The following is a 24208-nucleotide window of genomic DNA, read 5'->3' as shown; positions in this document are numbered from 1 at the left end:
AAAATCACCAAGAGGGGCTTCTATTCGTAACACAAAAATTAGCATCCGCCCAGATCTCTGAATAACTTCCTTCCTTCCTTTAAAAAAAAAAAAAACTGGAAAAAAAAAATAAATAAAATGAAAGTTGTTTGGATTAAGAGGTTTGACATTGGACCTGTGACCAAGGCTGGTCTTCCTCATCTTCATCGTAGACTTCTCGCCTACACCGCTGCTTCTGGTTTTCATGCGGGTCAAAGTCTGACAGAGAGACTTCTTCTGGAACCTTATTTGTGATTGGCTCAGTTGGGGATGGAAATAATGTATGTAACTGTTGCAGATTTTCCATGGGAATCCAGCCGGGTTCTGGAAACCTCACCTGATAAATGATATATCAAACCCGAGTGATTTTCTTTCACGGAACACAGTTAAACAAACACTGATACATCAGTAATTGTGAAGGTATCTGCTATATGTCACTTGAGTCGGATATGTATTTCAGTGCGTTAAGATCCCGTATTTCCCTTCAAAGTCAATGCTCCTCTTCACTAATACTGCTTCACCCCATTGGTAAGATTCCAAGTCTGTTACAATTTCGACCCTGTCTGTTTACTGAACATTGCATCCACGTGTGATTTACATGCCAATTTAAACTACATGATGGCTTGTAACCATTTTGTAAACATTTTCCCTTCCATGTACTTAAACATAGCAGCTACGTTTAAGGAGAGGGTGGATACTTGCGGCATGATGGTAAAGAAGGGACTGTATACCTGATAGGAAGGAGAGGTAGTGTCTACAAGTTACATAATTTGAAGCTTTATATGTTATTTATGCAGAGAATGCGTCTCCATGACTTCCATTTGGCTGCTGTTCATTCAGAAATAAATTAGGCCAATTGATCATACTCTGTGCTATTTACCTGAAACTGTATAATAAGGTTTCCTTTTTCAAATGGACTTCGGTATACGGGCATCCCCTCGTTGGGAATATATTTAACGTCTCCAGGCTTGATGACATAACCTATGGGAAAGCAGAGGGGTTTTGCTTAAAAATGTTAAAGATCTAAAGCTTGGATGAACACCATTCAACATCTGTCCCTATGGTCTGCATTGTGACCCTGAAAACGGGATGTGCTGGCCCATAATGCAAACATAACTCTGGCGCTGGTGTGACGTTAGACACCATACCTGGCTGAGATGCAACCAGCAAGGTCCTGCCGTCCAGGGTCCGAATCCTCTGTTTGCACCCGCAGAGAGCATCCGCCAGCTCAATCTCCAGTTTCATGATCAGATTGTGACCTTTACGTTGGAAGACTGGGTGTGCCTTTTGCTCCAAAACAATAACTACATCACCGGGTTCTAATCCAGGAGCCTGGTCACCCTCACCATGAAATATGATTCTCTGTCCACCCTTCATACCTGCAGAGAAGGCCAGAAACAGATCTGTTACAAATTCCATCAAGATTCCAAGCAGAGTAACACCCCATTGTCTAATCCTGTAATTCAAAGCTAGCAGTGCCTTGAGTTCTTCCTTCAGTTATAGATCCCTTGGTAGTTGAAAGGTGACGAGATGAGCAAATTAGGAGTAACAGGTTTTCAACGTGTGAAAACAGTACAAGTGGACAGTGTTGCTGGGTCATGAGCATCTTCTAGCCTCCAGCGCAGTACCCTAATTCATCTGCCCACAACATTCTAGCCAATGGTCTTCAAAGAGACATAACACAAAATATACGACTAGCCCTTCATTGGAATCTGGCATCCGTAGTACATTTTTTACCGTAGAACTGTATTACGCAACAGTGGTTTGCCAATGTTTAGCCCAAGGACTCTCCCAACAGCCTTCTGGATGGCTATGTATTATGGGGACTGTGGGAGTTGCAAAAGTTAGCTGTAATGTGTTGTGTATTAACGTGTAAGTTTTGTTGACCGCACCAACCTTTGTCTATGTGCACGGTCAAGATCTTCTTCTGTCTAGTCACCTTCCTGCCGTTGCACACATGACAGTGGTCCTGTGGTTTGACACACTCGCCTTGGCCCTGGCACTCCGTACACATAGTTCGTATTGAGTGAACCACTCCGGGTAAATGTTCAAAGATTTGTTCCTCCATACCAATCCCGTGGCACTTGGCACACTTGTCAGCGGCTCCTTGCCGGGTTCCACAACCTGATCCGTAAAATGCAACAATCAATATGGAGGCATTCTAATGTTATAATCGGCTTCTCCACTGCAAAGATATTAACTGGCCCAGTTTCAAAGGTGGCAACAATGTATTGTTTTTTCTTTCTTTTATGGGCTAAGTGTAACTCTTAACCCCAGAGGCTAAATAACTCCCTGATCTCAAACTCACCTACGAGAACCATTCCAGAGGACAAGCAGAGTGGATATTTAATGCATAAAATGGCTATTATTATCAGCAGATATAATTCTGCGGTTGATTACATCAGCTCTCCAGTACACCCAGCGTTTGATTTCTTGTCGTCTTGGAGATACAGAGAAGGGTCATACCTTTGCACTTCGGGCAAATGATGTTCTTTTGAAGTGAAAGCTTTCTTGTTGTTCCGTTACACAAATCCTCCAGAGATACAGGGAGATGGTGAGCAACCGTTTTTCCTGAAGAATGATGGAGATTTGGGTCAAACGTAACTTTAGTTACACAATTTCACAAAATCAGAGCATATATTTAACACGCTATAACAAAACTAATAAGTATAAATAAATAAAAAACTTATGTAGAATGTAAATAGTAAAACCATAGTTTTAGGTAAATGAACCATTTTGTAAAGCAATTTATGAACTGAGGACACTAACCTCTCCTTCCGCTTTGCGAGTGCGCCCTGGCTCGTCGCCCAAAGACCAGGTCGAATACGCTAGGCATGGCTGAATTAGGGCATCCTCCTCCTCCGGCAGAGCCAGGTTTCACCGCAGATTCCCCTCCCCGGTCGTACAAAGCTCGTTTCTGGTTATCGGAGAGCACCTTGTACGCCTTGGAAATCTGCTTAAACTGCAAGAAAGAAAACGCCAACGTTTTTTTTTAATAGCAATTTCTATTTGGTTAAACAAGAACATTTCACACGGAAAACGTTATACCAGGGAGAGCGAAGTATATTAGTCTAGAAGCTCGCCCGCCATATTCCCAGACCCGCAGTATACCGCCCAATGACATTACACACGGTGTTTGGAAAGGACAAACATTAAACTCCATTGCTTTCTCATGATAGCTCCAATGATATCTCTGCACAACTCTGATATACAGCTAATGTATGTGTGTGTGTGTGTGTGTATATATATATATATATATATATATATTGTAGGGGACAGTTCACACATGGGGCAGCAAAGCGTGTTTATTTGGATGCTGTAGGCACAGAGCACCTTGCAAATAAAACAAACTCTAAGCCTGTCCGGCTCTAACTAAACATCCGGATACCTCTCTACAAGCCTACGGTCTGGCACAAAGCAAAGTAACAGGTTGTCCATGGGTAAAACCTCATACCTGGTGGGCTGCAGCGCTGGCCGTAGCTGCTCCCTGCCTCAGTCCCTCCTCCACCCTGCAAACCCAACAGCCCTCTCTTTTAAGGCTTCCTCCCCAGTAATGAGCATAGGAAGCCTCACCTGAGGGCTCCTGGGTTTGCTACCGTGCCTGGCTGAGGAAACCAGGTGAGATATATATCCCATCCACCACTTTACCACAATATATATATATATATATATATATATATATATATATCCCTTATCCCTCCAACCATCCACCGCTCCACCTTGGTACAAGGAACTCATTAAAGCGCCGCTACGGTTTGTAGTTAGGCCACACCTTCTCGCCTGCATCGGGGTTCTTGTCTGGATGATACTTCAAGGCCATGCGTCGGAAGCCACGCTTTATCTCATCGCTCGATGCGGTCGGTCGCACCCCTAATAGGTCGTAGTACCGGGTCTCCTTCCCCATTGCTACTCGTCCTGCAAACACAGAAGACATATCCCCAAATGATTAGATAAAACCCAAAAACGAGGGTGAAGTTCCGCCATTAGATCTATATTCCTATATTTCAACAAATAATACTTTATTGAACAAAACACTTACACAAACAAAACATCTGTCTGCTGACTAACTCGTGTTAGGATACGCCAAGCAAAATAGAATGCAAAAGTCGCTGGTAGGTCTGTGTCTGTCAGCAAACAAAATTCCCACACACTCTTCAGAGAAGATTCACATCCTGTTCTGCAGAGCTAGCAATCTACTAGGGGCATTACAGAGGCTACGCATTGAGTGTGCGGCTTCTCATTAATATACCCCCTATACATCATGTTGCCAAGCCAGCGCATTTTAAGGAGCTTACACACAATCTGACTTTTTTTTTTTTTTTACAGCTTTTCAGTAACAGGAATGTCTTCTCGGAACTGGCCGGCGGGGGGAGGGGCAGAGAGTTAGGTTAACCTGGAAAGGGTGCGTTGAGTCCTTGGCCACCCTTCCAGAATATTCCCGGGAGCGAGGAGGGACTCTGACCGTAAGGTGCAGGGAAACTTTCCCACTGGCAACAAAACTTCAAGACGGGGAGGAAGAGTTTGGAATCTGTTCAGACACGGATCAAGAGCCTTAAAAGCAGCTTAAAGGATAATACAAACGCCACGCGGCTTTCCAATGCTATGTATTTAACATGTAAAAAAGTGACATGTACACAAACACACGTGAACAATGTTACACTTACAGATTGTTAGCAAATGTACACACACGTACATATACACATACACACACACGTACACACAAACACATACACACATATATACACAAACGCACATACACACATATAAAACACTTTCAAAAAGATGGTCAGCACTCCAGGTCTTTAAATTGACAATTTCATTTTATTCAAAGTCAAGTCGACGTTTCAGTCATTACTGACTTTCATACACACATATACACACACACACACACACACAGATACATAAACACACACACACACACATACATATTTACTATAAATACAAATAAATTACTTATCTTTTATGTATTAAATGCCAACAAATTCCACGGCGCTGTACAATATACACTAATACAGTCACATCAGAAGCACCGGCCCGCCAGCCATCTAACCTTATGACAGTTTTATACAAATTTCCTGTCAGGAATGGTGGGCTTCTGAGGGCCCTGCGTGAGCTTACAATCTAAATCTACACACACACACACATATATATATATATATTATATAACTTACTTTGACCTTCAGCCGGCACACAAGGTGTTAATGTGAATTTTTAATATTATATTTTTAGTATTTAAGAGAGCTCATGAGCATTCCCAGGGACCAAGCATATGGAATGGTAGAGTGCAAGCTCTTCAGAGACATTTTCTACTTCCTCTCCTCTGACACTGATAGGGTAACTAGAGGGGACGGGGTGCTTCAACTAACCCTTTCAGTGCCAGAATGGTAAAGGGAGAGGTGTGCAACCACTTGGCACTGAAAGTGTTAAAGGAATACTTGGGGGGGTTAACTCTTGAGGTGACCCCGCAGGGTTCTGCAGGCCCCTGGCACTAGAGGGCCACAGGCAGGTTACATGACAAGTAGGCATACCTGTACCAGACCCCTCTGCCCGGCTTCGCCTCCCCTGTCACTGTCACCAAAAACCCGCGTCACTCGGCGACACACGGTCAGTCACAGCCATCCCCGAACTCTCTGGAAGCACAGCCACGCCTATCTCTTCCCCTACCACCAGTGACAAGCACAAATCACGCCCCCGGCCGCGCCCTCTTCCCCAGCAATTCACATGCTTTTTCCTGACCTCGCCCCGCGGAGACATTAGGCTCCGCCCACCTCATGAAATATTCCTCTGAAATATTGCTGTTCTAATCTCCCGCCTTGTCTTGAGAACTCTCTAGAAGCAGAGCCACGCCTGCCGGCCAGGCAAAGCCTCCACTGACACCGCCCGCTTCTAAGACTCCTGTCCCTCACCTTCTCACTGCCCCGCCTTTTCGCATTTGCATATACATAATTACCTCTACTCATTGAATATTCATGAGCTGGCCTCTGACACTGAATTTTATGAAATATTCATTTACTTTGGAGGAAAATCCTGTGAAAACTTCACATCCTGGAACTTTTCCTCTGAATTCTTTTTAAATTTAAATGTATGCCCGAATTTAGTTTGCATTTTTAAAGGGAACCCCCCAACCCCCCCCACCCATCATATGCACTCCAGTGGATGTTACAGCTGAGACGTCCCTTTAAATGTCTCCCTTACGAATTATTATTATTATTCCATATAGTGCCATCATAATCCGTAGCAGTGTACAATGGGTACACCTGGCCACATCCCGCAAGGGAAGGCTCCGCGTAGCCCAGAAGTTCCCAGGTATGATAAGGAGGGCCCTGCACACAGGAGTTTACAATCTAGAGATGCCTCCCTATGCATTCTGCTGATTCCCCCAAATATGTATTTTCCCCCTTTGCCCCCTCTCCAGCTTTTGTCTTTGGCAGTGATGTGGGTGTGATGTACCAACAGCCAGCAGCACGTTCCCGCAGCCAATCAGTGGCAAGAATCGTTGGACCATAAAAATGTTAGCAAATGCACATTAAAGCACTCACAGAGCATGGGGGTTACTTTAATATGCATTACACTATAGTGGGGGCATCAGGGGCCGTAACGTGTGCATCCCCCACACTTCATAAAGTAAAGCCTTGTAAAGATTGTAGGGGCATCGCATCAGAGTGGGCATCGCATCAGAGTGGGCACAGTGTCAGAGTGAGCATAGCAGCAGACAGAGTAGGCACAGTGTCGGAGTGAGCATGGCAGCAGACAGAGTAGGCACAGTGTCAGAGTGAGCATGGCAGCAGACAGAGTGGGCACAGTGTCAGAGTGAGGATGGCAGCAGACAGAGTGGGCACAGTGTCAGAGTGAGCATGGCAGCAGACAGAGTAGGCACAGTGTCAGAGTGAGCATGGCAGCAGACAGAGTGGGCACAGTGTCAGAGTGAGGATGGCAGCAGACAGAGTGGGCACAGTGTCAGAGTGAGGATGGCAGCAGACAGAGTAGGCACAGTGTCAGAGTGAGCATGGCAGCAGACAGAGTGGCCACAGTGTCAGAGTGAGGATGGCAGCAGACAGAGTAGGCACAGTGTCAGAGTGAGCATGCCGGCAGACAGAGTGGGCACAGTGTCAGAGTGAGGATGGCAGCAGTCAGAGTGGGCACAGTGTCAGAGTGAGGATGGCAGCAGACAGAGTAGGCACAGTGTCAGAGTGAGCATGCTGGCAGACAGAGTGGGCACAGCGTCAGAGTGAGGATGGCAGCAGACAGAGTAGGCACAGTGTCAGAGTGAGCATGCCGGCAGACAGAGTGGGCACAGTGTCAGAGTGAGCATGCCGGCAGACAGAGTGGGCACGGTGTCAGAGTGAGCATGCCGGCAGACAGAGTGGGCAGTAGGCACAGTGCCTCTGTTTGATGATCACACTTTGGGTTGTTGCCGTTTGTATCATTTTGATATTCATCTTTAAATGTTTCCAATACGTACAAAGATATACCGACAGACACAGCACCCGCCGGCAGATCAGATACATTCTCTCCCTCTAGTCGCCTATTTCTCCTGTTGTAACGACTCAAACCTTAATCTCATGCATGTTTAAATACCTTCACGGTATTACCCTCTACCACTTCTACTGGGAGGCTGTTCCGCTTATCTCAAACTTATCCCCAGACATTAATTGACACCCACAGACTCCCCTCCCAATGTTTTAGAGAGCTTGTTACTGCAGCTTTCTGCCTGTTTAGAGAATTGTAGAATCTTAAAAATGTTAACAAAAATCGGGGGATTTTCCTGGTATTTTTACCATCCTCTGTGCTAACGATGAAGTCAGGCAGAGGATCATAGAAGGTTCTCAGTGTTGCCGTGGGATACGCTGATGTTTCCAGGGAGCCCCCAACTCCCACCTGCGATGGTGGTATAGTGGTGAGCATAGCTGCCTTCCAAGCAGTTGACCCGGGTTCGATTCCCGGCCATCGCATCTGGATTTTTTGTTTTCTTTGCAGAACTTATTATTATTACTGTAATTAACCACAAACTAGATTCCTCTAATAAAGTATTTGGAAATGTATTCGGATGAGGAGAAATCTTTTATTTTGTTGTCACCAATTTATTAAAACATGGAAACAGAGTCTGTCGGCAGATCGGCCACATTCGGCCCCCGTCTAGTCGCCCATTTTTGCTGCTGTAAAGACTCGAACCTTAATCAGTCGTCGGTCTCGTCTTATTCAGGAGACATATGTCTATCCCATTCATGTTTAATACCCTCACAGTATTACCCTCTACCACTTCTGCTGGGTGGCTGTTCCACTTATCTACTTCCCTCTAATTGACTCTGTAATGAGTTTCTATCTTTCTTTTAAAAAACACTAGTGACAAAACATTTCGTAGTACGAGGTGTGACAGCAAAAATAAATTTCTATTTAATCCTTGGAGAGGAGGAAACCTGCCAAAAGATGGTCATCAAGATATTATTACTAATTATAAGGTAGATTTAACAGTAACCAACAGGACAAAGGTTCTGTTTCTCCAAAATACATTTTAAAATAATGAAGGGTGATGTCCCCCAGATCTACCAAGCTAAAGAGTGCCTACTCCCTCATTTGCTTGGCAGTAGATAAGTGAAACAGCCTCCCAGCAGAAGTGGTATTGGGTAAAACAGCGAGGAGATATAAAAAAGCATGGGATAGACATATGGCTCCCGAATCTAATCCGCGACCAACGACTGATTCAGCTTTGAGTCTTTACAGCAGGAAAACAAGCGACTATGAGTGCTGAGTTATCCTCCATTCAAGATTTACGGTATGTTTCTATTCTACTGGCTAACAAGGAATCTCAGATCTCCCATGTAAGGAAACCCCCTGACCACAAGAGGGAGCAAAAAGATCATCAATATAACATTCCTATTTCCGATGAGCTAAAAGAACGAAAAACTTGAATAAATGCTAGCAATATATATATATATATATATATATATATATATATATATATATATATATATATATACACACACACACATATATACATATAATATATATATATATATATGCCGCTCCTTTACAAAAATTGTACCCATTATAGATAAAAAAATATTGTTATACTGATTAGGGAAAGGTTTAATAATAATAATAATAATAATAATAATAATAATAAGCAACAACAATAATAATAACGACAACCACAAATATACTAAAACTATAATACAATAATAATAATAATAACAATAATAATAACAACAACCACAAATATACTAAAACAATAATAATAAAATAAAAATATCCTCCTACGCTTATAATTGAGAACGTGCTAATACATAATTGGGATAGACCGTTATAGTAATGAATTTAATCCGTGACATTTAATACATTTAACTTAAAAGCCTGTCTTATGAAGACAGTAAAGAATTCAAATTTGCTAGATAAAATATATTAAATATACTAAAAGTGTTGCGTGTCTTTTTTTGTAAATAGAACAGGTCTGGGATATTTCACATTTTTATAAGTTGAGAATGAGAGGAGATGGTTTCTAGAGAAAAATAAACTAAACGCACACTTTGTCCGCCTATTCTATAAAATTTTAATGTCAAATCGCTGGTTTATGTGTATCTGAAGAACTTCAAATTGTGTTGCTGTGACAGCTGATTTGATCTGGATAGCCACATCCCTTACAGTAGTGGGTTAATAACGGTGGGAGTGAGTGTGTGTGTGTGTGTGGGGGGGGGGGTACCTCCCACTTCCATTCCAGATCATGCATATGAATAAGTCGAAGGGACTCCTTAAGTCACTTTCACTGCTGTCTCACTCACTCAGTAAGACTCATCCAGTACAAACTACCCCCTGACTGGTGGTCATTCAGAGGCTGCAAAGTTTCATTGTGAAACAGTCCACGTTGCGAGAGAGAAGATGGAAAGTTACGTTGCATCTCTATCGCTGGGAGAAGAATCTACCCAGATGTGGACCCTCAACAAAAGACTAGAAGCTTATCTATCCCGGGTGAAAGCTCTGGAAGAAGAGAATGAATCGCTAAGGGCAGAGATCCATCACTTGAAGAGCACCAAGTCTGAAAGGTGCTGGAAAAAGAAGTTTCACGATGAAATGCGCAAACTGAGAAGAGCGATGGATGAGAGCTACGCAGAGATGGTCGAAGCGGAAATGGCCAGAGACAGCATCTGCGAGGAGATAGAATTCATCAAAGAAAGGTGTCTACAAGAAAGGCAAGCGCAAGAAGACGCCAAGAAGGAGTTATCTGAAAGCAAGAAGGTGCTGGAGGAAGAAGTGAGAGCCCAGAACTGGTTGAAAGAAAGACTTCTCCAACTGGAGGAAGAGTTGGAGGACATTGTAAAGGTCCATGAAGAAGAAAAAGAGCTGATGGAGCAAGAAATATCCCAGTTCTCCCAGAGACTGGAGAACTTCAGGGTAGCTCCTGTAGCATTTCAGCCAGTGGATGTAGATGATTATGCCAAGAAACTTTCAGAGATCTGGCATGGGGCAGTAGAAGGGTACAAGAGCGAAGTGTCAGCTCTGGAGAACAGTTTGACTAAAGCCAACGAAAACCTGCGAAAGGTGCAGGAAGAGAACAGACAGAGCAAGATGCTCCTCCATAACCTGGATAAAGAGCTGCAGAGTCTGAAGATGCGGAAAGAGATGCTGGAGGAACTCCTCTCCAAACAGTGGCAGGAACAGCGGGAAGAAGGAACAAGGCTACAGGTGAGTAACTAAACCATGTGACCCCAAATCACCAAGCCAGAGCAGACACCCAATACAATATGCTCCAGTCCAGTGGCACACACAGAGTTAACGAAGAGTAAGAATCACTAATTCTCCAAATCAAACCACGTCGCAACACCAAGTGTATTCCAGTGTCTCCCGGTGATCTAACGACAATAACAATCTTTTTGGCCAAGTTCTGAAGGAGAATCCTAGTTATCTTCGTTCTCCAAAATAGTCAAATTGCGCCCTAACACCAAAAAATAGTCCTATGATTACTTTACTAGCATACAATTAACTAAATATTGCCCCTTTATCCGCTGGTCCATGGGGGATGAGGCTAAACTATAAAGAGTAGAGAAGAAATGATCAAGTACGGAACTCCACAGAATAATTATTCATTTCTATCATTCACACTGCTTAGTTGATTCTCCCCGTACTCAGTTAGAGGCTGGGTTGTTTTCATTTACGATGACATACTTTGCCACCGGGATATTGTGCTCTAAGTTAATGATATTGCTGGTCAATGTTTCAAAGATAGCCCTAATCTTTCAAATGCAAAAACAATATCTGTTTACATTTTACAAGCTTAGTAGATAAATGGAACAGCCTCCCAGCAGAAGTGGTAGAGGCTAACACAGTGGGAGAATTTAAACACGCATGGGATAAGCACATGGCTCCTGAATCTAAGACGAGACCAACGAGTGATTAAGGCTTGAGTCCTTACGTCAGGCGAGATGGGCCGAATGGGGCCGATCTGCTGGAAATTCTATGTTTCTATCACAATTGTTATAAACACAGACTTTTAAGATCGCTTTAATGTTTACTACCATATAGAAATGAATGGTAAATCATAAACCGATCTGTGGTTACAAAGTTGCGATATCAATTCTAACGATAAATATTTTCCTTTGTCATTCCTAGAAAGCTTTTAAGGGGGTTTTATTGATTTTATTGATTTGTTGCAGATGATTAGCCCGCGGTGTACACAATACTCCCAAATCTATATGGATCCCATATGTAACCACCAGCTGTGTCTGGGAAAGTAACTCGGCATTTAAAAGCATTGTCATGGGAATTAACCCCACTATGATGTACGCTGGCGGAGACAGGAGGTATACTGTGGGCTGTTTAAAGGGGCAATAAGGGCTCGTAACACATAAACACTTATAATGGGAAGCAGTGTCGGTGCATTTGTTTGCCTACTATGTCATCCCAATGCCAGGCGTTTAGGATTTGCGAAAGGAAATCGTATTATTCTTGGTAACTTGTTGTAACTAGGTAAATGTGTCTTTAAATCGTTCATGGTCCCTTGGATGGAATATTTGGTTTAATATACAAAGTTCCAAAAGCAGCCCAGTTGTAGGGGGTATAAATGGTAACAGCATTTGCCCATGACATACCAGGCACAGTGATGACAGGGTGGTGCCCCTGGGCTGATATGGGGAGGGTATAATTACAGCCAGGGGCCACAGTCTGTATCATTGTGATTAAAACAGCGGTTTATGATTAATCTATTATCATCGTGGGTCGTGCTGATACATAACTGGCTCTTCCGGTTCATAAACCGGCCCTGTACACTGGACTGGACAGGAGCTGCGTGGGTGCCGGATACAGCTGGGGACTGGAAGAATTTGCTGCATCATTCATTTGGCAGGGGCAGCTCTGCAGACACTAGATCCTCTCCTAATGGCAGACCCTGTCCCAAGAGCTTACAGTCTAGCGGTATACTGGCAGACCCTGTCCCCAGGAGCTTACAGTCTAGCGGTATAATGGAAGACCCTGTCCCAAGGAGCTTGCAGTCTAGCGGTATAAAGGCAGACCCTGTCCCAAGGAGCTTACAGTCTAGCGGTGTAATGGCAGACCCTGTCCCAAGAGCTTACAGTCTAGCGGTGTAATGGCAGACCCTGTCCCAAGGAGCTTACAGTCTAGCGGTATAATGACAGACCCTGTCCCAAGGAGCTTACAGTCTAGCGGTATAATGGCAGACCCTGTCCCAGGAGCTTACAGTCTAGCGGTATAATGGCAGACCCTGTCCCAAGGAGCTTACAGTCTAGTGGTATAATGGGAGAGTCTAATTGGAAACACTGCAAGTTTCTTTATGGAATTGCAAATGATAAAGCAGCTGAGACGATGCCTGAAATAACACAAAGCGCATTCACTGCTAAATACATTTACGGCTCGCTGCGGACGAAACAACGTTACGAGTCCTGACTCATCAGTAATCATAAAAAGCAGGAACATTGACTAAGCAGGGAGAGGGGGCCGCGGACCTCCAGCGGGTGCAGGGCTATGCATTAACTGGATTACATAGCAAAAGGAAGCAGATGTTTTATTTGTCCTGAATTATGGAGCAGGCCGGCAGATGGCTGATTCTTTAGTGACTGTAACCTGATTTAGGCCACTTAGCCTTATTATGTGACCTGGGTTACGAGAAAACACATGCTACCAAATCGGACATAAGTGACCTCTAAACAGGGGTGGCTAAGTGGCATGGGGGTTACACAGCATTGCCACAGTTAATTAAACTTATTTGGGTCTTTTATATTAATAAATAGACGTCTGTAGTTATTTCTTTGGGAGGGGTATTAAAAGATCATATACGTTGTTTAATAATTACAAAATATTAGACTAGTTTCCCTATCTATCCCTATTGTTAGATCACCGTGACCTTATAAGAGAATAAACTGCACCGTTTTATTAATTATTATTTTTCTTCACAATGCTTGCGATCTGGCAGCTATCGGTATTTGCCAGCGAGTCTCAGGGTTTTTACTCCGATCTCAGGATCTTGGGGGTAAATGGGCAATATCTGGAAGTGACACCTTCAGATTCTACTCTCATTTAATGATATCACATGAGATAGGGGCTGTGAAGGGACACAAATTGCACCAGAATATCTTTAAACTTAAAAAAATTAAGGTTGGGAGGCAATGTTGAATCATAAAGTCGGGAATATGGGATATAACCATTAAGATTATATTTCAGTATTCTTATTTTTTTTTTTTGCAGTTTGAAGTTGAAACTTTGGAAAAGGAGAAGCAGGATTTGAGAGCCCAGATCGCGCAGGTCCTTGAGGACAGACAGCAGCTCATGCACCTGAAGATGTCCCTGAGCTTAGAAGTGGCCACCTACAGGTAACGAGCGTCACATTTGGGCATCTCCTGGCAATGCCATATCACAGAATGTATACGGGCTGACCTGCGAACCTCATCTCAGAATGATGGGCCATCTAATCTAACTAATAGAGATCAGAATGAATCAGGAGAAGCCCCGCTGTGATTCTGAGCAGAATAATCTGGATCATTAATGTACAGCAGGCTCAATACATTTAAGATATATTAAACATAATCTGTAAGAAGACATCTTCAAGGACATAAATTCCTCTTGTAAAGCGACTCCACAAACAAACTAGAGTGGAGTTAACCTCTTTTTTCAATAGACAATAATGTAGCAATAACGTATCAATAGCTATTCGTTAAAACATTATTCCGAGAGAAGATCAAATATAGAAAATATTGTAAATCATTTACACGGCCTTACAGAGGAAACCATTATCTGCGTCTCGGCCATACTCCACCAACTGTTGGCGGGACCCGAGACGCATCTCCTACACGATTATATACAGACACAAGCAGACACTCTCTGGTTATCTAGAGACGTGTCAACTAAGGACTCAGCAGTGAAGACACAAGCAGCGGGACTTCAGCAGGACTAGGTGGAAAATACGGGACTGCGGGTCTCTACCCAAAACAGTTGAAATCCATAATTACTCAAAGACCCAACAATAAACATAGCAATAGTTCATGACATGGAAGGACTGATAGTAAGTGCCAGAAATATATATATAGATATATGGGTTTTTTTGTTTTTTTTCCCACTTACCCCCAGATTGGTATAAATCCCCAAGTTGTTCTGATGAACAACCAGAATTCCATCTTCCTAAAAATAAAAACGCAGCTACAGGTAAATCATAATGTCCCCGCAGCGCTGTGCAACGTCAACGCTCACATAAAGTAAATTAAGACTGAATGAAATATGTGATTGTAATAAAAAAACCGCATGAAGTATTTTAACGAGAAATCTGGTGTTTATGCCGAGCGGTCAGCGAGTGGCTACAAACGTAACTAAAAATAGAATTATAATAGAATTCAGAATGTCTGATCTTTAAACAAGTCTAAGGAACTTGTCCAGGTGTTTATAGAAGCGGTTACTTTCCCAATACATTCCTTTAACCCTTTACGGAACTTACAATATAAGCCCAAAAAGCTGACTGTACTTTTTTATACATCAAGCTAGTTTATTTAAATAAAAGTAACTTGCCGCTCCTGCCAAGAACATGTCAACCATTTTTTATATATATATATATATCATGCTTCATACATTTCTAGATTCTAGCAGACTAGAAGATATGGATGATTTCCCCTCTGAAATAGCTCTTTCCTCGTTCGATACGCTCTTATTGAACAGGAAGTTGCTCGAAGACTGAGCAGGAAGTTTAGTGTGCAAGCAAAACTACTTCCCCCTAGGCTTGCTAACTAGAAACACAATAATGGACCTGAGCTTTTGGTAGAAATACATGAAAATCTTTGAAAGCCTGTGAACTGTAAAATCTCTTTCTTTTTCGGGAAAATTGAATCTTTTAGCTATTGTTTCCCTTTTAGTATGCGTTTATAATACCGTTAAGTTACGTGAAGCTGAGCGCGTTGGCAGTAATGTATTTCGTGTGCATGAACCAAGGATGTCCTTTGTACATTTCACAATGGAAAACTAGGGACTTCTCTGCAGGGGTTAGTCAGAAAGTGAGATCATCGGAGAGACGCACACGATGTCCCCATAAAGATTAGCCATGGGAGCAACAAAAGATTGGCCCCGGACAAAATCTACTCCGTCCATTTAGAATTAAGAAATAATTTGTAAAACGTGGGAGCTGCTGGATCCTGAAAAACTAAAAATATCAAATGAATACATTTTATGTCAGATATTCTCCACCTCTTTCATATGCCGTTTTATCCATGGGAATTTGCTATAAATCCGCATTCCTCCTCCAACAAGCCCCCCACCCCATTTCTCTGGGGCCTTCCAGATGGCGTCCAACAAAAGCAGGACATTCATTAGCATGATAATACGAGCCATTTTGTGAAGAGGCTCGGGGTTTCTTCCTTGAGACATGCCATTATGTCATTGGGTTGGTTGAGTCACAAGGGGGGGGGGAGGGGAATAAATCTTCCATAGATTAAATAATGCTAGGCATCTCGAGGACCGACTAAAGAACTTGCATGTGTGCATTTCAATGGACAATATATTGTAACAGTCTATGGTAATGAGAAGTTCTTCCATTGAAGTTCTCAAAAGCGTGTTTAACATACTTCCAAATTAAGTACACCTCAAACAAAGCAAGTTTTTTTTCAGTAGAACTTTGGCTTGTATATAGCAAAAAATGCTAAAAATAAATATCAAAATAATCTGGAAAAAAGCCTACTAAGAAATGTAATTGGTTAAAAAGCTAAACTAACTACCAGCCTGCCGCGCTAAGATAATATCTGTTTAATTTGTAAATCGTGTTAATTTATAAATTGGTTTTGTTGATGTTATACATTATAAAATCAAGTAAAATATTGTGATTATTACATAGTTTTGTTCTTTTTTTTTTCTTCCTTAGATCACTTCTAGAAGCAGAGAGCACAAGAATTTACCCTTCAGGAATGGAATACAAACTATCTAACACTTTTAATGGTACGATATCCCGCTAATATTTTACAGACTACATTTTGTTTACGACTTGATAATTCAAACAGCTCAAATAAATTTGCGGAGGTCCTTTAAGGATACTTTGTACAGGTTAGCCTTAACAGCTTCAGATAACATGAAATAATGAATGTGATTTAGGGAAGATAAAGCGGAGAACACGTCCACATTGAGCAAACCTGTTGCGTCTCAACAACAGCCGCATATCGTTACTAAATTCTTAACTTAGGTTTATTAACTATTTAAAGCATTGAAAAATATCTTCTCGTTTTATATGTTAGATTCAGTGATGGGGCAAAAGAGTTTCAACAGAAGCAGGCAGAACGAAGCCAGCAAGAAGCTTGCGCCCAGGGAATACAGACCGAGTTCCGGTAAAATGCGGACCGCTGAGAAAACCGAAGTGTTTCGACCATCCACCGACCTCTTCCTGAATGTGAAAACTTCCCAGAAAAGGGCAAGTCCTGTTACCAAAGAGTTCCAGAAAGTAAGCTCCGTTCTTCAATCTCAGAACACCACCAAAGCTCCCGTTGCCAAAACAGCAACTTCGAAACAGAAAACTAAAATCGAATCATCTTTCAATTCCTACTCTGTGAGCTCATCCAAAGCGGATAATAAGAAGACTGTAAATGGTACAAGAGACTCAACATTCTTAAGCGAGAACGGTCACCCTCTAAAAGACAAAGAGCTGAAGGGAGAAAAATCTCTTAATAAAGATGAGCGTGATTCAATATTTTCAACAAAGCACGAAGCGCCCATTTCTGAGTTCAAGGAGCTAAATTTGGAGTCATCTTTGACTTCTGACTTTGTCCAGGAGGACGATAAGAGCTTGGAGATAAAAAACGATAGCCGTGAGGAACAGTTTCATGAAAAACTCAATGAGGAGCCTAAACCTCAAGATGTTCCAAAACATGAGATGTTGGATGACTCCTTACCAAACATAGTTAGTCAAAAGAAAGTGTTTGAAAACACAGAAGTGGCCGAAGAAAGAGAGATCCTTAGTGAAGCCATTAGTTACCAGAAAATATCTTATAACCAGCAGGAATTAGCAGAATTGCACGTGGATACACAGATAGATGGCGGAAATGAAGCTGTTGAACAGGAAGCAAAAGAGCTTGATAAAGACACTGATTACGCATGCCCACCAGAAGTAAGTGAAAATGGCCGACAGCAAGAAATCACTATTTTCCAAAGCACCGAATATGAAGATAAAGACTTTGAGCTGCTCTCGAGTGACAACGACAATGTATCTGAAATCATAAGGCAAACAGTTGGAGGCCTTTTGGGAAGTAATTTCCAAATAGCTTCTGTTACCGAAACTGAATATGTTCACTATCAAGAAGATAATACACAAGGACCTCAGTCGTTTGAGAGTACAAATGATTTTGACCAACTAATCAGTGGAAATTCCCAATGGGTTCTGGATCCTGAAGGCAGCATTCAAGTCAAATATGATCAAGCGAGGGTGGTTGTTCCCAGCGAAGAGCAAGAAAATATCAGTCTGCAAAATAAAGAACTGGAACATCAACTGTCAGACGATGATGGTCAGTCAATTCAAAATATCGAAGAACCAATCCAACAATCCCAGATTTTCAGCGTCCTTCAGCAGGTTCCTAAAGGCAAATTTGACATTGAAGAGGGAAGTTTGCAGCAAGAAGAAGACAGTTCTGAACTGGGTGATGAGAAATTAAAAGATGGACAGATGAGTCCAAGTATAAGCGATACTGAAAAAAACGTTCAGTTCAAGTTAACTGATGTGCAAGCCGAGCAGCCCTTTGATATTGATGATGTAGTTAACCAACTAGATGACTTAAAGCAGGACACAAACCTGTTAAGTGAAATTAAAGATGATAGCATACAGGTGAAACTGGTTACAGAAACGCACTTCGAACTAAGTGACGCTGAACCAATGCCAACGTCCGAATACGAAGATCAATTGTCTGACATTGAAAAAGAAAGTCATGACATAACTGAAAGGGAGAGCAACGTGGAAGAGACCATCCAGTCAACTGAGTATGAAGAACACGTTGAACAGTTAAGTGATGTTACAGAGGTACCAAGCCAATCATTCGAGGAATCAAATGATTTACCGCCAAGCCAAGAAGTCATTCATTCAGAATTACACAATGAAGATGATGAAAGAAAAGAAACTCTCAATGTAAATTATGAAAAGGAGGATGCTAACCAGTTTGTTGACGTGGAGCATAACAGCCAAGGAATCGTTGATTCAGAGGCTTCGAGTCAACTGTTCTCTGAAGGTGTAGCTGAGGAACTGAGTTATGCTAAACAAGATGATCAGCATGTAAAAGAAACAGCACAAGAAGCTAACGTGGAAACAGAGGACGCAGAAAGTCATCAACAGGCGAGTTATCAACACTTAAGTCAGTCTAATAGCCTTATGGAAAGTAGCCAAGAAGAGACATCTCTCCAGGAAACAAGGGAGGTACATGAAAGTCATGAGGAAATCGAGTTACTGGATAAAAACGATTCCAATGAAGGTATAAATGACCAAGGAAATGAACTTTTGGAAAACACAATCCACAACGATGATGATTTTGAAAGAGAAGTGGAGGAAAAACTAAATGATGCCACAGAAGACCAGAATGCAAGAGAAGATATAGGCGACCAACAATCATTGGAGAACGAATATGAAGCAGGAGGAGAACAGGAAAATGTATTTATAGAGAAGATAACGTATGAGACTAAAGTTCTCTTCACAGAGGACGACACTTTGCGTGATCAGTCTGAATTGCAAGAACAGGGTGAGCTGTCTAAAGACTTGCTGGAAGCCAGTGAAAATCAATATATCGTCGGTGGGGTCCATGAAGATTTTACTGTAAAAGAGGAATATAGTAATGAAAGTATAGAAGAGAATGATATTGAGCAAATTAAGAAAATAGAGGAAACCGAGAAAGCAGAAGAATGTTTAAGCGAAGACAACAATCAAGATTTGCTTACACCAGCGAATGAATCTGTTGAGTCAAATAATATCCCTGAACTTGGAAAAGCTAATGAGGATAGTGAGGAACCCAAGCAAGATGCCCAAGAGTTGGAAGAAACTGATTCTGAGAAATCTGAAATAATTGCAGAAAATAACACACAGGTTTCCCTTGACAGTGTGAAGGAAGCGGATGATATCAAGGCAGAAGATGGAATCCCAGCCCAGTCCATCACTGAAGATCTCCCTGAGAATGAAGGTGAGAACAATATCATTGATGGGAATGAAGAGCAGAGAGATTATTCTGAGGCATCATTTGAGAACCCTGTGGAGATCATTGATGTACATCACACAGAACTTAAAAATGAAAAAGACCTTGCAGAGCATGAAGTTCAAAGTTATGTTTTGGAACAACAGGAGCAACATAAAGAGCAGGGAAGTTCATTGGAGGAGCCAGCTGATCACCCTACTGAGGTTTTTTATGTAGACCCCAAAGGAGAAGATAATACTAAAAGTTATGTTGCTGAAGAAGAGAAGGAACATGTAGAGCACACATGTTCTTCTGAGGTTTCAGCTGAGGACGTTCCTGAGATTTTTGATGTAGATCATGCAGAATATCAAAATGAGGAGGATGCTGCTGAAGCCCAGAGCCTTGCTGCTGAACAACAGAAGGAACTTCAAGATATTGACAATAAGAACTCTGAAACCATATATTCACAAGAAGAGGTTTCTGAATTTGAACCCAATAAAGATTATCATTTAGAAAAAACCTTGCCAGACACCACCCCACTACCTAACCTAGACAATGAATCTGAAGATGTATCTGAGGAACCAGTCACATTAACTGGCCAAGTTAACATTACCCAAGATGATGAAGAACAGCTTATAGAAGAGTCTGGAAAACATAGTTTGCTGACAGATGAATTTGTAATAGGTTCTATTGAAGAAAGTGAAGAATTGGATGCTAAATTAAGTGCAAAAGAAGAAGATTATAATGATGGAGATGGCTTCCCTGCTCTGGACGTTGACACAGAACAACAGAAAGATACCCCAGACCGGGACACAAGCAATTTAAGAGACAATGAGTTTCGTGATAATTCAGTGACAAACATGGTAGCTGAAGAAGACATAAGTGAAGACCACATTGATTTAGATGATTCACAACACAAAGCCCCTGAAGTTCAAGCTACAGAAACCAATATATTCCAAGAGGAGAAGGAAACTAAGGATCCAATTGAGCTTGATGAAGCTTTGGATAAAGACAACAGTGAGGGACATGGTCAGTTTGCAGAAGATATGCCAGAGGTTGCTAAGGAAAATGACCAGCAAAATATCAGTTCTGAATGTGTAGCATTAGACACAGTTCTGTTAGATAACATAAGTCATCAGGAAGAACAGACAGAGGTGGAGGAACTTGGTTATAGTGTTTCAGAAAGTGAGGAATCTGGATCTTTTGATGAAAACTCACCTAACGCAACAACAGTCAGCGAGACTTCTCAACTGGAAATCGGCAGAACCAGTATCACTGAGGAAACACATCCAGAAATGGAAGAGACGGATGAAATCACCACAAGTTCTAAAGAACGCGAAAATGTTGGGTTGGAAAATTCAGAAGACAAGGAGACAAAAGAAGTTGAAAATATATTTCTGGAGGGATCGGCCTCTGCTCCCAATGATATTGTAGATTTGGAAACCAGATCAACAGATGAAGAGAAGGAAGAAGTAACAGAAAGCAGCAATTCCTCTTATGATTCAAATGATACATCTGAATTAGATGCATTTAAAGAAAATATTGATAACGCTGGATTTGAATTGAACAAAGACAGCGAGAACGGGAATGGTCTACAAGCATACGAAAACCTTGATTCAGCCAAAAATGTATTAAACGGTCATTCAAACGGCGAACGGTCAGAGCATGAACTCTGCGCTAAGAAGGGCTTCATATTATTGGAAGAAAGCGAAGACATTCATACGCAAGCGATCCTCCATGATTCAATCATTACATTTGCTATGCCAGAAAGGAAAGACGAAGGACTATTCCAGTCTTTGTTAGAACCTCCACAACCAAAAGATTCTAGCATAATAAATGAGCTCTCTGCTGAAGAAAGCCAATTTGCCAAGCTGGTGGAAGACGCCGCTCTTAGTTATAAAAGTTTTAGTGATCAGCCCGAAACCTCGTCTTTCACAGGTGAAAGTGTTGCTGAAACCAGCCAACAAAGTCATGAAATCTATGAAGGTATCTCTGATATGAAGGTTCAGTACGGGAATGAAAATTCTTGGTCATCGGACGACTAAACAGAGACTATTTATATCCCCACCGCTATGAACGTACCTAGTTCATTGAGATACCATTAATAATGGCTTCCATGCATGTTGGAGGCGGCTTAATGTTTGGGGGAAATGATTTGTAGGATGGCTTTGGGTTTTATTCGTTTCTTTAATACCGAACAAGGACTCTGATGCCAATTTTCTAAAAAAATTTGCTGTGAATTCACCAAATTGAAAGCTGAATAACTGATTGTTTTTTTATTTGAAGCATTTAAATTGTGTGTCTTGCATGGTACATGGTATTATCCGCGATCGGCCGCTAGCATAAGTTTGCATTTCATATTTTGTGCTATAGCCACATTTTTATTTGCTTTTCATTTTATTTATTAGAAGGTTATCAGCGTCACAGAAGTGAAATTCTTATCTGATTCTGAAGAAATTCTGGAGCTAAAAAAAAAAAAAGGCTCCAAAATTAGCACTTTAGCCTTTAGTGATCATGCCTCAAAACTGCATATATTTGCCTTTATAGTAGCGGCTCTAGAGCTTTCATGTCTCGAGTATACCTATAATATGATGTTTGCATTTGGGAAATTCTTTAAAACTCATCAGAGGACCAGAACACTGAACTGCATTGAAACGTTCTTATTATTATCAATAAAAAAATAAGAACATCCAATAATCTGAGACTGATTTCTACGAAAACATTTTAGAACTGATTACAATCTGTATTCTATTGCTCTGCTAAATATATAGTTCTAGCTTTACAGCTTTGCCGATGAAATGTGAATCGACTATTAAGCATTTCCCTCGACTACCGACCCGTGTGCAAAAAGACCCGAGATCACGCCTTTGGGTTGTGTAGACAGCAAGTGAAAAAAGATGGAACGCTCCCACCTTTCGTTCCAAAAAAGCACTGCCATACGCGACACTTCATCAGTTTTAAAAATGGCCAAATATTTTTTAGTGGCTATGTTGGGATAAATGGAATTTAAGCTTAGTGCTCATGTAGGCACAAGTACAAGAAGCACATGTACATTCTAAAACACTACTATGTTTGTGGCGCGTAGACTGGACATCCGAAATCTTTTCCCGCAATACGGCTCTTTGACCAAGCGCCCTAAGAAATATCTTTTTGAGTTTTGTTCTACCTTTTCCATCATTCCGAAAATAATTGCATTTTGTTGTAGTTATCCAAAGAGATCCTACTCTATGCACCTATGGGTATCAATTCTATTTAAAGGGGCAGCATCAATAATTATAAGACAATATGTATTTTCTAGAACTTATATATATATATATATACACCGTATATATAGATATATCTATAGATAGATATATATACCGTATATATAGATATATCTATAGATATATATATACCGTATATATAGATATATCTATAGATATATATATATATATATATATATATATATACACACTGAATAAGATTAGGATATTCACATTGAAGGGAAACGTTTTATTCCCAAAAAAATTAACGTCCATTTCACAACCTGTTTTTTTTAGTTATCTGGAGTGAATTCTGTTATTAAATTCAGAGATTATTGATATATTTACGGCTGCACCCCACACGGGGCTCTTTAAGCAAAAGTAGCTCTAGAAATGATGTATTTTTGGCGAATCTTCGAGTAGATGGATCGTGCCCGCACCAGTGAATGTGCACACTCAACATTTCACTTTTGGGTTGAAAATGTTTAAATGTGCAAACAACTTATAAATGAAATGTAATCGTTCATGTGCCTTCACTATGATTTAATAAATTTGTCAAGGTATTATCTTCTGTTGTTATTGTATTTTTCATTGTTTGTTTGTTTTTTACACTGTGGTTTGGAAGAGAGAGAGAGAGAGAGAGAGAGAGAGAAAGACTAGAGAGACTAGAGAGAGTGACAAGAGAGAGAGGATATGATAAATACATAAAGCGATTTAACAAAGCATGGGAGGGAAGTTTATTTCAAAGAAGGAGAAGCAAGAGGCAATGATCCAAAAACTAGGGAGTCAGAGGCTTAGATGGAATGGAATGGAAGTTTTTTCTTTACTGAGAGGGTGGGAGATAAATGGAACAGCCTCCCAGCAGAGGTGGTAGAGGTTAATACAGTGAGAGAATGTAAACACGCATGGGATAGACATACGGCTCCTGAATCTAATCTGCGACCAGTTTGAGTGTTCACAGCAGGAATAATGTAGCACGGATGTGATTCTTAAGGGTCGTATTGAAGAAAATGCTGTACACGGTAGGTACATTCATACTCCTTAACAAGCCAAAAAAAACGTTACTGGGTGCAGATACGGGAATCTACCCTGGGAGTGCCGGAAATCATTTGCATCACGGATCCATGAATAAAAATTCATTATTACAAGGTAATCACTGAAGAAGGCCGTGTATTAGTATTATTGCAGCTGTACTACTGATGGCGATTAAAAAGAATGTTTAATCAGGAGATGCAAGCTCAACATTAGCTGGAGACCACGAGAAGGCCAAGAGGCAACAAGGAATGGATCAAAAAAAAATTTCTGCCCCTTCCTTCATTAAGGCGTCCCATCTATCGA

The 24208-nt window shown here is 41.3% G+C and overlaps 2 protein-coding genes and 1 non-coding gene across 3 annotated transcripts; 2 read left to right on the top strand and 1 right to left on the bottom strand.

Moving 5' to 3' along the window:
* Positions 1-133: 133 nt before the first annotated feature.
* On the bottom strand, positions 134-3922 carry LOC149280514 (dnaJ homolog subfamily A member 4-like). The gene is made up of 7 exons (XM_089500496.1): positions 3791-3922; positions 2788-2980; positions 2485-2589; positions 1915-2142; positions 1167-1397; positions 899-999; positions 134-355 (listed from the first exon to the last, which is right to left on the bottom strand). The coding sequence occupies exons 1-7, from the start codon at positions 3920-3922 to the stop codon at positions 134-136; spliced, it is 1212 nt and encodes a 403-aa protein (XP_089356622.1).
* A 3976-nt stretch (positions 3923-7898) lies between these two features.
* Positions 7899-7970, top strand: TRNAG-UCC (transfer RNA glycine (anticodon UCC)). The gene has a single exon. It is a non-coding gene; the product is annotated as a tRNA-Gly (tRNA).
* Positions 7971-9891: 1921 nt separating this feature from the next.
* LOC149280512 (tanabin-like) lies at positions 9892-21673 on the top strand. The gene is made up of 4 exons (XM_089500495.1): positions 9892-10695; positions 13708-13832; positions 16358-16431; positions 16725-21673. Exons 1-4 carry the CDS (start codon positions 9892-9894, stop codon positions 21671-21673), a joined length of 5952 nt encoding a protein of 1983 aa, XP_089356621.1.
* The last annotated feature ends 2535 nt before the right edge of the window (positions 21674-24208 follow it).

This window comes from Sceloporus occidentalis, unplaced genomic scaffold (assembly GCF_023333645.1).
Source record: "Sceloporus occidentalis isolate IW3139 unplaced genomic scaffold, rSceOcc1.0.p SCAF_155, whole genome shotgun sequence".
Lineage (NCBI taxonomy): Eukaryota > Metazoa > Chordata > Lepidosauria > Squamata > Phrynosomatidae > Sceloporus > Sceloporus occidentalis.
Note: the sequence above shows the minus strand (reverse complement) of the source record. Positions and strands in the feature narration are given on the sequence as shown.

What these genes read in the sequence shown, in the direction of transcription:
- LOC149280512 (XM_089500495.1), top strand. Translation starts at nt 9,892, where the DNA reads ATGGAAAGTTACGTTGCATCTCTATCGCTGGGAGAAGAATCTACCCAG. An exon ending in TTAGAAGTGGCCACCTACAG is followed by an intron (nt 13,833 to 16,357) that starts GTAACGAGCGTC and finishes TTTCTTCCTTAG; the next exon opens with ATCACTTCTAGAAGCAGAGA. An exon ending in ACTATCTAACACTTTTAATG is followed by an intron (nt 16,432 to 16,724) that starts GTACGATATCCC and finishes TTTATATGTTAG; the next exon opens with ATTCAGTGATGGGGCAAAAG.
- LOC149280514 (XM_089500496.1), bottom strand. Translation starts at nt 3,922, where the DNA reads ATGGGGAAGGAGACCCGGTACTACGACCTATTAGGGGTGCGACCGACC. An exon ending in ACCCCGATGCAGGCGAGAAG is followed by an intron (nt 2,981 to 3,790) that starts GTGTGGCCTAAC and finishes TCTTTCTTGCAG; the next exon opens with TTTAAGCAGATTTCCAAGGC. An exon ending in CTCGCAAAGCGGAAGGAGAG is followed by an intron (nt 2,590 to 2,787) that starts GTTAGTGTCCTC and finishes ATCATTCTTCAG; the next exon opens with GAAAAACGGTTGCTCACCAT.